Below are 15,350 nucleotides of genomic sequence, written 5' to 3' on the forward strand. Positions count from 1 at the left end.
CTTTTAAGAGGCATAAGAAGAAGACAAAAATAACCCTTCAAAAGCATTTGGTGTGTCATCATAGTGGTCTCTGACTTTGGGTCAGACTCGTTCAGGTGGAACAAACTTAAACTTGCGCCTTTTTTCTAAGATAAATTGAATGTCAGTGGAAAAACAGGAAGGTGTCATAAATGCATTTTTTTGCAAACATCCCTTCGACATTTAAAAGTAACACAATAGGTAGTAATTGCGTTTTTTAAGTATCTGTAATGCGATTACAATATTTTTGCTGGTATCATAAGTGATTACAGTTAGTTTTTTGTAATCAGATTACATGATTAGGCTACATGTAAATCAGATACTCCCCAACCCTGTATAGACACTGTGTATAGGCTTATTTCAGACATAAAATATTGATTTCATTGTACTATTTATTATACAATGTATTTATTACTTATTTTCCTTACATTTGAATCAATTTAAGTGGAATATTGAAAGCTAAATTTCCAAAGATCATGCTTTTAATGGTTTCGATTTGAAAAGTATACTTAGGCAACACAACACTAGTCTTGCCTATATAACCAAATTCAACACCGTCCTTATAATGCGTTACGCATGACGTTCACTTCTTAGCCACTGTGGAACGTGTCTTGAGTATGCGCAATTGAATCATGGAATGCAAACTTTGGCTAGAGTTAGTTAGTTAGGCCTACAGCTAAAATCACCTAAGCAGATGCAATGCTTATTCAAATATTTGAAATGTTGTCGCAAAAGACGTTTCTGTTCCTGTTTCTGTTTCATTAGGCCTTTTATGCATCTGCCTTGTGACGCACAACTGTATTCATCTCTTGCAGTCATTGTTTGACATTGTTGTGGTGGTCCAACTTTTAGTTTTATCGTAGACGTTATATATTAGTGGTATATTTAATTGATGTGGGGCCAGTTTTAATTGATGTAAAAAAAAAAGTGTATCACTAGCCACTTTAAACAATGTCACTTAATATAATGTTTACTTCCCTACATTACTCATCTCATATGTATATACTGTACTCTATACCATCTACTGCATCTTGCCATCTTTATGTAATACATGTATCACTAGCCACTTTAAACTATGCCACTTTTATGTTTACATACCCTACATTACTCATCTCATATGTATATACTGTACTCGAGACCATCTACTGCATCTTGCCTATGCCGTTCTGTACCATCACTCATTTATATATCTTTATGTACATATTCTTTATCCCTTTACACTTGTGTGTATAAGGTAGCAGTTGTGGAATTGTTAGGTTAGATTACTCGTTGGTTACTACTGCATTGTCGGAACTAGAAGCACAAGCATTTCGCTACACTCGCATTAACATCTGCTAACCATGTGTATGTGACAAATACAATTTGATTTGATTTAGTGTAGTTCTCCATAATCCAAACATGTTCAATTTGGTATTTCCAAACTACATCACCAAATTGTTCTACTAAACCCAAACCAAATAAAATAGTATCCAAACAAATATCTGAAAACTCATACCATTTCAGACCTGATTTTCATAGGTCTGAGATGGAAGCGTTTCACACACGCACATGCACACGCACACACACACACACACACACACAAAAGGAGTCCAAAACAACAATGACATCATAGTCAATGAACCGCGTTCCCATAGTTGGACATTATGCATTCCTGTTTTAAATGCATACTCCAACTATTAAACAATATATTATCACAAATTGTGTTTTTTTATACAAGACTGCTATGTCTAGCTTATGATGTAAACAATTTGAGTCATAGCCTATTACTGAAAGTTATTATTTGAAGGTTTACACCTTCATATGTTCATGGCGCCAAGACTAGTTTGATTCTGTTGAATTATTATTGTACTTAGACTTATATTTGTATTGTCATACAGTACATTCCAGTATGGCATTCTATCACCGACATTGTATACAAACAGATCACGTAACACATGCACACTCAAAGTATTGTCAGTGGTACAAAGCATGTATCTGTACAGGTTCACAGTAAAACATGCTTTCAGTCCATGCAGTTTTGGCCATAAAGAAAATAATTAAGCACTACAATAAGTTCAACAATGCAACCAGTACTGATCATCGCAATAAGTCTCAGTTACTCTCATTCGGCTATTCAATATCAAGGAATCAATTTCATATCTCATAGTATAAACCTAATAACATAATATATACATAACACATGTAACTGCAGCTATAGGCCTACTACTACCTTAAACAAAACTTTATCCTTGAAGAAAAAAAGTTTTCGCCCCAAACACTGAACGCCCAAAATATGACAATGCCCACACAATTATTGTAAGTATTAATAACATTTAATGTCTGAAAAAGTAAAACGTATAATAAAATACAAACACAATTTACTCAAAATAAATAGACGAAGATTTAGAGCCGTATTCATATATACATTACACAAAAGCATTTGAAGCATGCATCACTCGAATGATCTGCAATCACGATATTCATATATTGGTTTAAAACATTATCGTATTAATATGAGTAAATGCCTTACAGTTCCATTGAAAATCTCGGCCAGTGCATATCCCCTTTCCGTTTTCCATGCGGCACTCGGTCTCTCAAGTTTCAGAGGTGCCGCAGCATAACTCGCAGTTCTCTAGAAAGGGGTAGTGTTTGTTGAGACACTGCAACGTCCAATGAGAGGGATGTTGCCAGTAGCAACCACGTCCATCAGCCATTTCTGTCCAATGAACAGCGGGACGAGGCGGGGTGCAGGTGCGCGCCGCTGAGTCCACTTGGCAGAGTGCCTGGAAGACGCCTGTGGCAAAACAGTAACTGTCAAATGCAAGGTTCCTTTAATAAGAGCGATCAGTCCGGCTCCGAGAGTCATGGCGACCACAGCGTCTAATCATTACAATATCCTTACCTCCAGCGCATCCATTGTGCACTCGGAGCCCGGGAGCATGCAGCAAGCATCGGCGTACAGGGACGCGCAGACCCTGTTGCAGAGTGACTACTCATTGCAGAGCAACAGTCACCCGCTCAGCCACGCGCACCAGTGGATAACGGCACTGTCGCACGGAGAGGGAGCTCCGTGGTCAACCAGTCCTCTCGGCGACCAGGACATCAAACCCGCGGTGCTGGGCACCAGAGACGAGATGCACAGCTCCAACAACCTGCAGCACCAGCACCAGCCGCGACCGCCCCACCTGGTGCACCAGTCGCATGGGAACCACCACGACGCCCGAGCGTGGAGAACTACCGCAGCCCACATACCCAGCATGGCAACATCCAATGGCCAGAGCCTTATTTATTCACAGCCCGGATTCGGCGTCAACGGCCTGATTCCAGGCAGCGGACAGGGGATGCATCACCACAACCTAAGAGACGCACACGAAGACCACCACAGCCCGCATCTCAGCGACCACGGCCACCAGGCGTCCCAACACCAGCAACAGAGTCACCACGACCATTCGGACGAGGATACACCGACCTCGGACGACTTGGAGCAGTTCGCCAAGCAGTTTAAGCAGCGGAGGATCAAGCTGGGCTTCACTCAGGCTGACGTCGGACTCGCCTTGGGAACGCTGTATGGAAATGTGTTTTCCCAAACCACTATTTGCAGGTTCGAGGCCCTGCAGCTCAGCTTCAAAAACATGTGTAAGCTCAAGCCTTTGTTGAACAAGTGGTTGGAAGAAGCGGATTCCACCTCGGGCAGCCCAACCAGCTTGGACAAAATCGCTGCACAGGGGAGGAAAAGGAAAAAACGGACCTCTATCGAGGTAAGCGTAAAAGGGGCTTTGGAGACCCATTTCTTGAAGTGTCCTAAACCCGCAGCGGCGGAAATTACTTCACTGGCGGACGGTCTACAGCTGGAGAAAGAGGTGGTGAGGGTTTGGTTTTGTAACAGGAGACAGAAAGAGAAACGGATGACTCCTCCCGGTGGACCGCTTCCTGGAACGGAGGATGTGTATGGGGACACACCGCCACATCATGGAGTCCAAACACCGGTTCAATGAACAATAACGGATCACTATTAGACTTTTCCTGATTTGATTTATCCTGAAAATGATATATATTTCACTGGACTATGAGCGATAGTGGGTGTTTTATGTATAATAATAGCCTAGCCTATGGCATGAGTAGGCTACTTACACAATATCTGCATTGAATACCATTCAAAACCCAAATATCATTAGCAATGGGGTGGAAAATTGTTTTCTTCAAGAGCTAAGAAAACACATGTTCGAGGATCTGCCTTGCAATGTGACTCGACGCAGTTTCAAGGTGTAGTCCTATTGTGAAAAATATTTGGCGTGAAGGGAATTATCGTTTTAAACTAGCCTCGAGATTCTTAGCTAAAATGGTTTACGTTCTCGACTTTTCTAGTGTATTCAACACATGGCGCTGCGTAATCATCATTGTTTTGTTCTGGACATGTGGGTCCGACAAGAAAAGTCTTCAGAGCTGCATTCGACAAATATAGCCTAAACGCCATTTCTCTGTCCCAGACACGCAGCTGGGGTGAGCATCGGCTGAGCAATGTGTGAGGGTTGATAATCTGTCAGTCATATTTTTCTAGTTAGTTTTGACATTCAACATTGCTTTGAGGCGTTTAGGCAAATTATTATGGGCCAAAGCTTTATTATTTTGCCTGTTACTTGTTATATCCCTATTATTATTATTATTATTATTATTATTGTCAAGAGCGGTTCGAAGGACCTCCTTGAATAATTGATACCACATCAATCGTAAGGTTTTGATATTCCGTTTGAACGCACACAAGAACACATCATCCTCCTCGTTCTCTCAATGATATCAGCACCTCTAAACACAAAAGGCTGCCAACACTGAGCTCCGCTCCACGCCACGCGGCCAGCAGCTAGCAGTCAGGTCACGGAAGGGCTACGTGGCGATGGAAACCTGGCACTTTTCTAGAGCAAGATATATCACCAAGTTTTTCACAGAACATTGTGATCAATTTTGTAAATATTGTATAACTTAACAGTCACGGCTTAGTTCCTTCTCACTGAGGCACTTTTTTTCTTTCGGTGTTTTCAAAACAAAAACAGGTTTTAGCTGTTTATTTTTTTATTCCAAATGGTTTTGACACAATTTTAGGTTTCAATAGCCTACCTTGTATTTTTATTTAAAGTTATTTGTAGCTGAAATTATGTTTGTTGTTTGCAGTGTAATGTGTTTGAGACGCATTTTATGTTAAATTCAGAGGCATTTCATTGATGTGAATTCAATTGGATTGGCAGAATTGACTTCACATGTTGTCCACCTGACATATTTTTGAATCAAATATATGCTTTAAGTAATTATCTTCTAATTGATTGGCAACTAAATAATGAATCAGCCCACAGATTGGCAAAGGAAGGCGATATGCTCGCTGAAATATATTTTATTTAAAAGATGTATTATTCCTTTACAAAAGGAAATAGATATTTAAGTAGCCTACATTTTATATCAACTTTTAAAAACAACGTAGGCCTTTTGTCAAAAACATGTCACCTGGCACCACATAATAATGATAATAATAATAAGAATAATATATTATTATTTTATTATTTATCATAGGTGAGGATTTTATTTTATCCTTGCCATCTTCTTTTGTTTTGGTATCATTGCGATATGGGAATAATTATCAAATACTTTAATTGTATTCTTTTGTTGTTGAGATTGTAATTTATTCTATAACGACTTTTATAGATGACACAAAGTACAATAGATATATAAATGCCATCGAAAAGGCTTATGGAATATAGGCTAGTCATAAGGGGGAGAGATAGTATTTTTTATTTCAGCAGGATTGCCATAGCCTATACCGTCAATGCTACGTGTATATACATGTTTTCTGATAACCATATGGCTTGTTCTCCGTAGCTTTGTTTCATTTTATGCAAATTGTATCCAGGGACTTGTGTTCTTCTCATTTGGAAGCAGCTTGCCTAATCTTACTTTTTTTTTTTTAAGAAAAAGGTCATGGTATTGATCATATTTCTTCTGTAGCTTGAATTAATCGACCAATCTTACAATTCTCTGAAATTCAAACTGTGGGATGTACAAATTCGATGTTTTTTTTGTTTAGTTTTTTTCCGCGTTTGTCACATTCACTTTTAATTGATCTGGATAAATCTGGGGGTTAAACACGCAGAGATGGTGATAGAAATATGTTTAGGTAATATTTCATCAGTTGATATGACATGAACAAAAACTTGCACATTTTTAAATAATGGGGTTGATATTAAAAAAGCTTTTTTCAATGTCGAGATCTAATGTATATTTATTTAAAGCTAACATGGAATATGCTCTTTCTGGCTATTTCCCACCATCTTTTTTTATTGTATTCTCATCAAAGGTTTTTTCGTAGTCATAACGTCATGGTGACGAATATGTTTCCTTTTGGGGTTTGCAAGAAGAGAGGCATGAAGTTGGTTAATACCATGTTGAAATTGAGAACAATAAGATTTTAATGTTTATCAGTTCATGGTCATGGCGCATTGTATTATGCCAACCAAATGCCAAGACCTAATTAATGCAAGTTACAGTTTCACGACAGCTATGACATTTCTGTGCATTCGTTCATATTTACTGACTATACAAAAATATTTAATATGAGCAAATAGGTGGTGAGCCTTGGCTATAGGGAAAATATAGACTATAGGCCTAATTCGTTTCTGCACCCTCAACACCCTGTAGTCTTTTGTAGGCTAAATGTAGGCCTATGTTTGAATGTCCATTCCACAGGTCAAATGGACCACAACACCATTGAGCTCTGTGGACGTATAGGTTAGGGTCAATGAATCCATTCGAACATGGGTTCAAAATAATACAACTGCCCTCTATCGATCACAAGTCCTATTATGGCGTCTCAGTGGGCAGCGCTATTGGCAGCCCATTGAGGACTCCTCCATTTTGAAGTTGTCCATTTTCTTCTTCTACTACTTTTATGACTTGGCAAACAAACTGAAAGGGTGCACACTGCCACCTGTGGTGTGTTTTTTGTACAGGTATGAAGCCAAGGTTGGTGATTTACTGCCAATGTTTGCGCATGACTATAATTCATTGGTTTATCCCTCCTGATCACCTGGATGGAATCATGTTGACTACTTCAAAATGGTGAAAGTTCTCAATGGCGATGCACATGCTAAAACAAGCTTTTATTCCACAACACTGATGATGGATCAGCTCCTATAGGGATAAAACCACCCATGGCTGCAAATATTGAGATGGCTTATTTTAAATGCGTAGGCCTACCCTATAATAATGGACTTAATCAAGATTTGGCAAATCATTCCGCACATGTTGTTAGATATCATGAAATTTATTGAGGCAAAAAGTACAGACAGTAGCATAGAATTAACAAAACATAATCAAGGTTTGAGAGTCCTCTATCCAACTCTGTGGTCACAACCCAGACCAGGGCATGGCTTCTCAGAGCCTTCGTAGCGTTAAGATCATCTTTAGAATAATCGTATGATGTATAGTAGCCGAACTGTTTCCCAAAACCATCTTTAGTAAAGTTGCACAAAATAACACTCGTTATTTATTGACGGCCTCAGACCACTCGCAGAACATCTAGGTGCGTCGTTAGATGCTTCTTCTTTTTTGCCGTTCCGCGTCACTTTATACCCAGAAGATCTCTGCTAAACACATAAGAGGTTCATCGGTCTCAATGTGACTGCGGATACGTTCAGAACGTAGGCGACTACAAATAGGCTAGCCTATGAAGCTTATGTCTTTGCATTTGTTAAAAACAAATGAATAATACAACGATGCATGCTTCAAATGAAAGGCAACATTATAGGCTACGTAGGCCTTTATATTTAAATGACATTGAAATCAATTTGATGTTCATTCAATTTAATTATATCCGCCTCAATATATTTCATGATATCGAACAACATGTGCTGGATGATGTGCCAAATATTGATTTTGTGCATTATTATAGGGTAGACCTAAGCATTTAGAATAAGTCGCTTCAATATTTGCAGCCAAAGGTGGTCATATCCATAGGAGCTGATCCATCGTCAGTATTGTAGAATAATTATAGTGCTATGGTAATATTTGAAAGGTGATTAGAGAGCAGCCCCACTGGACACAGCCGTCAATTCAACGTCTATTCCATCTTGGTTCAACGTAATTTCATGGAAATGATGTGGAAACAATGTTTATTCAACATTTTGGGGGATAATATAATCCAATAATTCAAAGCAAAATGCCATATTGTATTGCAATATTTGAGAAACTTTTGTTTACATGCGATCATATGATGATAATCTGAACCAATCATACGTATCAGTCTTTCTACCCACACATGCTTCACAAGTTCAATAACGTTTTGATGTGATAGGGTGGAAGGTATGTCTATCATCGATGGTTTGAAAGTGTTAATGTAACCGGCTCTAATGTAACTTCAATAGTATTGATATTGATAGGTAGGCCTATGCTACTAACTGTAATGAAATGCAAAAGCAAATATCTGCGTTCAGCAGTAAAAATGGTTCATTTTAAGGCGAATAAGCATAGCTTTCCTTTTAAAGCAGGGCCTTCCTTACGAAATGCGCTCAGTCATTATCCCTGTACCGCGATGCTGTATGGCCTAATACCTTTATGGTTACATGACTCTTTAGTGCCAATCCACCATTAACACCTGATTGATACATTTGGATGGACTTGGCTGCAGGCTGCCTCAAAGACTCCCTACGAAAGAAACGATAGCCTACGTGACAAATGTGTAGGCCTGAAAACATGTACTATTATTGCAACCATATGGGCTTCTTTTGGGAATTTTGTGGAAATTGCATATCCTAGCCTAACCTGACAAATTTGTAGACGTATGAACATGTACTATTATTCCAATGTCATTATTTTGTTGTATTATTATTATTATTATTATTTGTTTACATAGCCTTGGTTTGTTTACTGAGCCTTTACTGAGCATATTTGCATATACCAGTAACATGTTTTATTTGAATAAGACCAAATATTCCAAAGGAAAGTGTGCAGGAGCCCACAATGCCATTTCAATGTTTTGCATGAAATGCACCGGCCTCTGATCTATCTCGACCCTCACAGAAGCAACGCCTAACTATATTTATTTATAACAAAAAAACGATGGTCTTGTGCACTTAATTCGTTCACTTGCAGATGCAATTAATACTGCGACATGTTAATTACACCTTCCTCTTTATTTAGGTTGCTTGAAATTTCCCATTAGGCTCGCGCACTGCACGGTTCTGCATGGTGCTTATCCGCCGCACATAGCTGAAGTTGCGCAGCGTCAATCCTCTGGTGCCATCTAGCGAGTCCTTGGCGGAATAATAGCCTAAAAGACGGGGCAGTTTAGTGTATCCTAGGCCTACACATGGAACACATTCTTTCTTAGAACCTTTTAAATTGATAAGGACATGGGTTTACATATTGCCTACTGCTCATTTCATTCTTAAGGCATGCTTTCATAATGTTCAATATTTGGTACATTAACAAACTCAACCATTTAAGGCACCTACTCATCAGGCAACATAACTGGTCTTTCGTAGTGGGATCCTGTTAGGTAAGCCACTTAACATTCATTATGTAGCCTATGCCTATTTATAATGTATTATAGGCCTCATAATAATAATCAAATGAAGCAATCTTAGGGCTCTATTGAATCAAATCTGCTTTAGCTGACATCTGCATAGAGATTGTTTTGACGATGTTGGAGGTGGAACTGCATTAGAGCTGTCAAATCCACAAGAGGCTCCTGGCAATATACCTGAAGCAAACATTGCCATTGGCTGCACTGAGTCACTTTATGAGAAACCCCAAATCCCATGCAGCCTTGTTTACAAGATCAAACACTGGAATGAGAGATGAGTAATATACATTGATTACGCCGATAGAAATGATTATTATTTTGTTTAATGATTTTATATTTGAGCGTCATTGTTTATATATATAGCCAATACACTTTCCGGTTCTGAAATTGTAATGGGAGTGGGACAGGTGTGGCTTCATGACAATGATCAAGAGCAACTGCTCACCAAATTGACAGCTCCACCGCAGTTGCATCTCAGACACCTCCAAAATATCAGCTATGTGGGTGTTGGCTATCGCTGGTTAGTGCTTGATCTGATTGAATCTATGCTGTAAGTTAAAAGCACTTTACATTGTATGTGGTTACTTACCACTGCCAGCATAAATAGAATGGCATCTGAAAAGTAACACTGAACAGTTGTATTTTCATATTTAGCAATAGGCTCTCTCTCTCTCTCTCATTATATATACATATATATATATACACACATACTAAACAAAAATATTAATGAAACATGCAACAATTTCAAAGATACAGTTCATATAAAGGGAAAGGGAAACCCAGTCGTGAATTTCAATGTGACGCGAGCCTACCAGACAAGCTAAAAATAAAAAAAGATTCACCTTTATTTAACCAGGTCGGACAGTTGAGAACAAGTTCTCATTTACAACTGTGACCTGGCTAAGATAAAGCAAAGCAGTGCGACAAAATCAACAACACAGAGTTACACATAAACAAACGTACAATAACACAATAGAAAAATCTATGTACGGTGCGTGCAAATGTAGAAGATTAGGGAGGTAAAGGCAATAAATAGGCCATTGAGGCGAAATAATGACAACTTAGCGTTAACGCTGGAGTGATAGATGTGGAGATGATGATGTGCAAGTAGAGATACTGGGGTGCAAAGAGCAAGAAGATAAATAACAATATGGGGATGAGGTAGTTGGGTGTGCTATTTACAGATTGGCTGTGTACAGGTATAGTGATCGGTAAGCTACTCTGACAGCTGATGCTTAAAGTTAAAGTTAGAGAGGGAGATAAGTCTCCAGCTTCAGTGATTTTTTTTTCAGTTCCAAACATTGGCAGCAGAGAACTGGAAGGAAAGGCGGCTAACGGAGTGTTGGCTTTGGGGATGACCAGTGAAATATACCTGCTGGAGCGCGTGCTACGGGTGGGTGTTGCTAAGGTGACCATGCTGTGTGCAAGAGTGTACAAAGCTGTCATTTTTATTTAACCTTTATTTAAGTAGGCAAGTCAGTTAAGATCTAATTCTAATTTACAATGACGGCCTACCCGGCCAAACCCAGAGGATGCTGGGCCAATTGTGCTCCGTCCTATTGGACTCCCAATCATGGCCGGATGTGATGCAGCTTGGATTCAAAACAGGGACTGCAGTGACGCCTCTCGCACTGAGATGCAGAGCCTTAGACCGCTGCGCCACCTTGTCATCAAGGCAAAGGGTGGCTACTTTGAAGAATCTGTTTAACACTTTTTTGGTTACTACATGATCCCATTAGTGTTATTTCATAGGTTTCATGTCTTCACTATTCTACAATGTAGAAAATAGTGGAATAAAGAAAACCCCTTGAATGAGTAGTTGTGTCCAAACTTCTGACTGGTACTGTATATATCTTTGCCAACCACAGGAGCCCGCTCTCAATGTTCAAAATACACCAGAGAGTAATTTAGCCACAGAGGATCAATAGGTACTAAAAAATAACTGCGGATTACATTTTATCACAAGCACAAACAGGTAACTGCCAAAATAAAGGAAACACCAACATAGTGTCTTAAAAGGGGTTTTGGCGACCAAGAGCTGCCAGAAAAGCTTCAATGAGCCTTGACATCGATTCTACAAGTGGACCTAAACCATGCCAGGAAAATGCACCCCACCACATGACATATTATTTATATCCCTAATTTACTCAAGTGTTTCCTTTATTTTGACAGTTACATGTTGCCTACATTTGGGAAGGCTGCATGCACAGCAAATATACAGCTTGTTGCGTTGTGGCCATAGACATGCAGTGCCTTCAGAAAGTATTCACACCCCTCAACTTTTTACACATTTTGTTGTGTTACAGCCTGAATTTAAAATGGAGTCAATTGTGATATTGTGTCACTGGCATGCACACTATAGAGTACCACAGTATGAGTCATAATATCTATAAAACCAAGCGGTCAAACAGGGAAATGGTTCCAATAATTTTTCCACCATTCATTTTACCCATATAGTATTTTAGAAATGCAAATAAGGGCTTTGTTTCATGTAGGTTTACCTTGGCGTGATGTTTTGATAACCTTGTAAATCTCTCTAGGACAAGCTGACTTTTGTCAATAGGTGCCTTCCTTGGCGAAGCATTGGAAAAGCTCCCTGGTCTTTGTGGTTGAATCTGTGTTAGTCCAGCAGATAGGTTAAATCATTTTTATATTTTATGATAGAAGTATCAGTCTTTGTATACAAATACTACATACCTTAAGGAACATTTTAAAGATAGAGGCTGTCTATGAAGCCCGTCAGTCAACCAGTCAGTGTAGTAAAATGGCTGCCATCCTGTCATGCCTACTCCCTCTCCACCACTCAGTCTACTAACCACCGGTCCTGGCATCATCGTTACGCACACCTGGACCTCATCATCACCTTGATTATTCTCCCTTTATTTAGCCCTCAGTAGCCTCAGCTGTCAGGCAGTATTGGTTTTGGTCACGTTCAGTATACTGCTCCTGTTTTTGTTTATCTGCCTTATCATTAAACTCACCGTCTATACCTGCTTCCTGACTCCAAACATATACGATACATAATAATTCCTCACCATATGGAAGTAGCAGAAGAAAATGACATATCCCAGATGGTCGACGAACAGGGAAACCTACTCTGCCAACACCACGATCAGCTGGCACAACTGGGTGCAGCTATGGATGAGGTCCTCCGCGTACTCCACAACACCCAAGAGGATTCGCCTCCTATCACGAGTCATCCCAGCGAGCCAGGCCCCCAGGCTACCCAGCAATCCATCCAGTTCAGCTCGTAAGATTGGACTCCATCCAAATGCTGTGGCTTCCTACTCCTGTGCTCCCTCTATTTCACCCATCACATGGGAGCCCCCATCACTGAAAGGTCCAAGATTGTCACGATAATTTCCCTGTTGACCGGGCAGGCATTGGATTGGGCTACAACAGTCTGGTAGACAGGAGAGGAAGAGCTGGGTTCATGGCTCTGTTCAGGGTGTTCTTCAACCATCCACCGGAGGGCAGAGAGGGAGGTGAGCGTCTAATCCAACTCCGGCATGGTGCCCAGCACCAAGAAAGCCTTCCCTTCCTCATCATCAATGCACCCGTACACAAGTCACCCTCAGCCTCCCGTGGCTCCAACGTCATGACCCCACCATGTCCTGGTCGAGGATGTCGGAAGATCTGATTTCCCTTACCCTGTGGTTCAACGTCAGTTGAGAGTCCTGTGGTTGCTCTCCAGCCCGACATCCCAGAGGTTTACCAGGATCTCCAGGAGGTTTTCTCCCTCTGTCGGTGGCTGAAACCAAGGCATGGAGGAGTACATCCATGTGGCTCTCCAACAGGGTTTCATTCGCTCATCCAAATTCCCTGCATCGGGAAGCTTCTTCTTCGTGGCCAAGAAGAACGGAGGTCTATGTCCGTGCATCAATTACAGAGGCCTCAATTCCATCACCACCAAGTATCGCTACCATCTCCAGTCGGTGCCATCGAACAACTCTGCAGGGCCCGTTTTCTTTACTAAACTGGTCAATCTGATTCGCATGCGGGAGGGGGATGAATGAAAAACGGCCTTCAGCACAGTGTCTGGGCACTACAAGAACTTGGTGATGTCTTATGGATTAGCCAATGCTCCGTCGGTGTTCCAGTCATTCGTGAATGAGGTGTTCCGGGACATTTTAGGGCGCCCGGTGGTCATGTATATCAACGACATCGTGGCCTAATCGGACACTTTGGAGCATCACATCGCCCACGTCCGGGTAGTCCTGGGATGCCTCCTGGAGAACCGCCTGTATGTCAAAGCGGAGAAGTGGCAGTTCCATCAGATAGCCATCTCCTTCCTGGGATACCAGATCAGCCCACAGGGAGTGGTGATGGAGGAGAGACAAGTTGAGGCAGTCAGGTCATGGCCAGTCCCAACCACCATAAAGGGACTACAAAGGTTTTTGGGGTTTGCCAACTTCTACTGTCACTTCAATAAAAACCTCAGCTCCATCGTCTCTACTCAAAGGTGGTCCCCATAAGTTGGTCTGGAGTCCTGCAGCCGATGAGACCTTCCACCTACTGAAAGGGCGTTTCACCTCCGCGTTGTTGCTGAAACGCCGAGATCCTAGACTGCCCTTCGTGGTGGAGGTGGATGGCTCAGAAGTGGGCGTGGGGGCCATCCTGCCCCAACACCATGGTAACCCACAGAAATTGCATCCATGTGCATACTACTCTAAGAAACTGTCTTCTACAAAGAGGAACTATGACTCCAGCAACCGGGAGCTCCCGGCTGTGAAGTTGGCATTAGAGGAGTGGAGGCATTGGCCGGAGGTGGCCAAAGACCCCGTTCTTATCCTCACCGACCATCGGAACTGACCCTGTCATATTGCCCATGTTCAAAGGCCATCAAAGCCGATTCCCTGTCCCGTCTCTACGATTCGGGAGAGGTTCCTGTCCTGAGTGCGCTCATCATTACGCCCTCCCGAATCGTTGCCCCCGTGCTTTGGGACATAGACGTGGACATCCAACAGGCTCTGGAAAGGGAACCAGTGCCTGCTACCTGCCCTCCGGAGTGCACCTACGTCCCCCCGGCAGATACGGGATTCTGTTGACCTAGACGCACACATCCCCTGCCTCTGGACACCCAGTTATCACCCGCACCATTCAATCCATCTCCACTAAGTACTGGTGGCCCACCTTTGCGCAGTACATCACCATTCTTGGTCCCATCTGTCCATAGATTTCTTTACTGATCTTCCCCCGTCTGATGGTATCACCACTGCTATGGTTGTTGAAGACAAATTCTCAAAATCCTACCATTTTATCCCTCTCTCTGGTCTCCCTACTGCTCTCCAGGTCATTGACGCACTGTTCCAGCAGGTCCTCCGGCACTATGACCTTCCGGAGGACATCGTCTCCAACACTGGCCCCCAATTCACGTCGCAGGTATGGAGAGCCTTCATGAAGAAGTTGGGGGCCATGGCCAGCCTCACATCTAGGTGCCAAATCAAATCAAATCGTTATTGGTCACATACACATGGTTAGCAGATGTTATTGCAAGTGTAGTGAAATGCTTGTGCTTCTAGTTCTGACAGTGCAGTAATATCTAACAAGTAGTCTAACAGTTCCACAACAACTACCTTTACATTCATGTGTATAAGGGGTGGAATAGGAATATGTACATCTAAATATATGGATGAGCGATGGCTGAGCGGCATAGGCAAGATGCAATAGATGGTATAAAATACAGTATATACTGTACATATGAGATGAGTAATGTAAGATATGTAAACATTGTTAAAGTTTCATTGTTTAAAGTTAGTGCAGGAGTTAGTACCAGGAGTTGCTATAC

General features: G+C 41.4%; 1 protein-coding gene across 1 annotated transcript; it reads left to right on the plus strand.

Annotated features, from left to right (window-relative positions):
- The first annotated feature begins 2,747 nt into the window (after positions 1–2,747).
- LOC112223163 (POU domain, class 3, transcription factor 2) lies at positions 2,748–6,236 on the plus strand. Its single transcript, XM_024386188.2, has one exon. The coding sequence runs from the start codon at positions 2,862–2,864 to the stop codon at positions 3,990–3,992; it is 1,131 nt and encodes a 376-aa protein (XP_024241956.1). The 5' UTR covers positions 2,748–2,861; the 3' UTR covers positions 3,993–6,236.
- The last annotated feature ends 9,114 nt before the right edge of the window (positions 6,237–15,350 follow it).

Source organism: Oncorhynchus tshawytscha, linkage group LG23 (genome assembly GCF_018296145.1).
Source record: "Oncorhynchus tshawytscha isolate Ot180627B linkage group LG23, Otsh_v2.0, whole genome shotgun sequence".
In the NCBI taxonomy this organism is placed as follows: domain Eukaryota; kingdom Metazoa; phylum Chordata; class Actinopteri; order Salmoniformes; family Salmonidae; genus Oncorhynchus; species Oncorhynchus tshawytscha.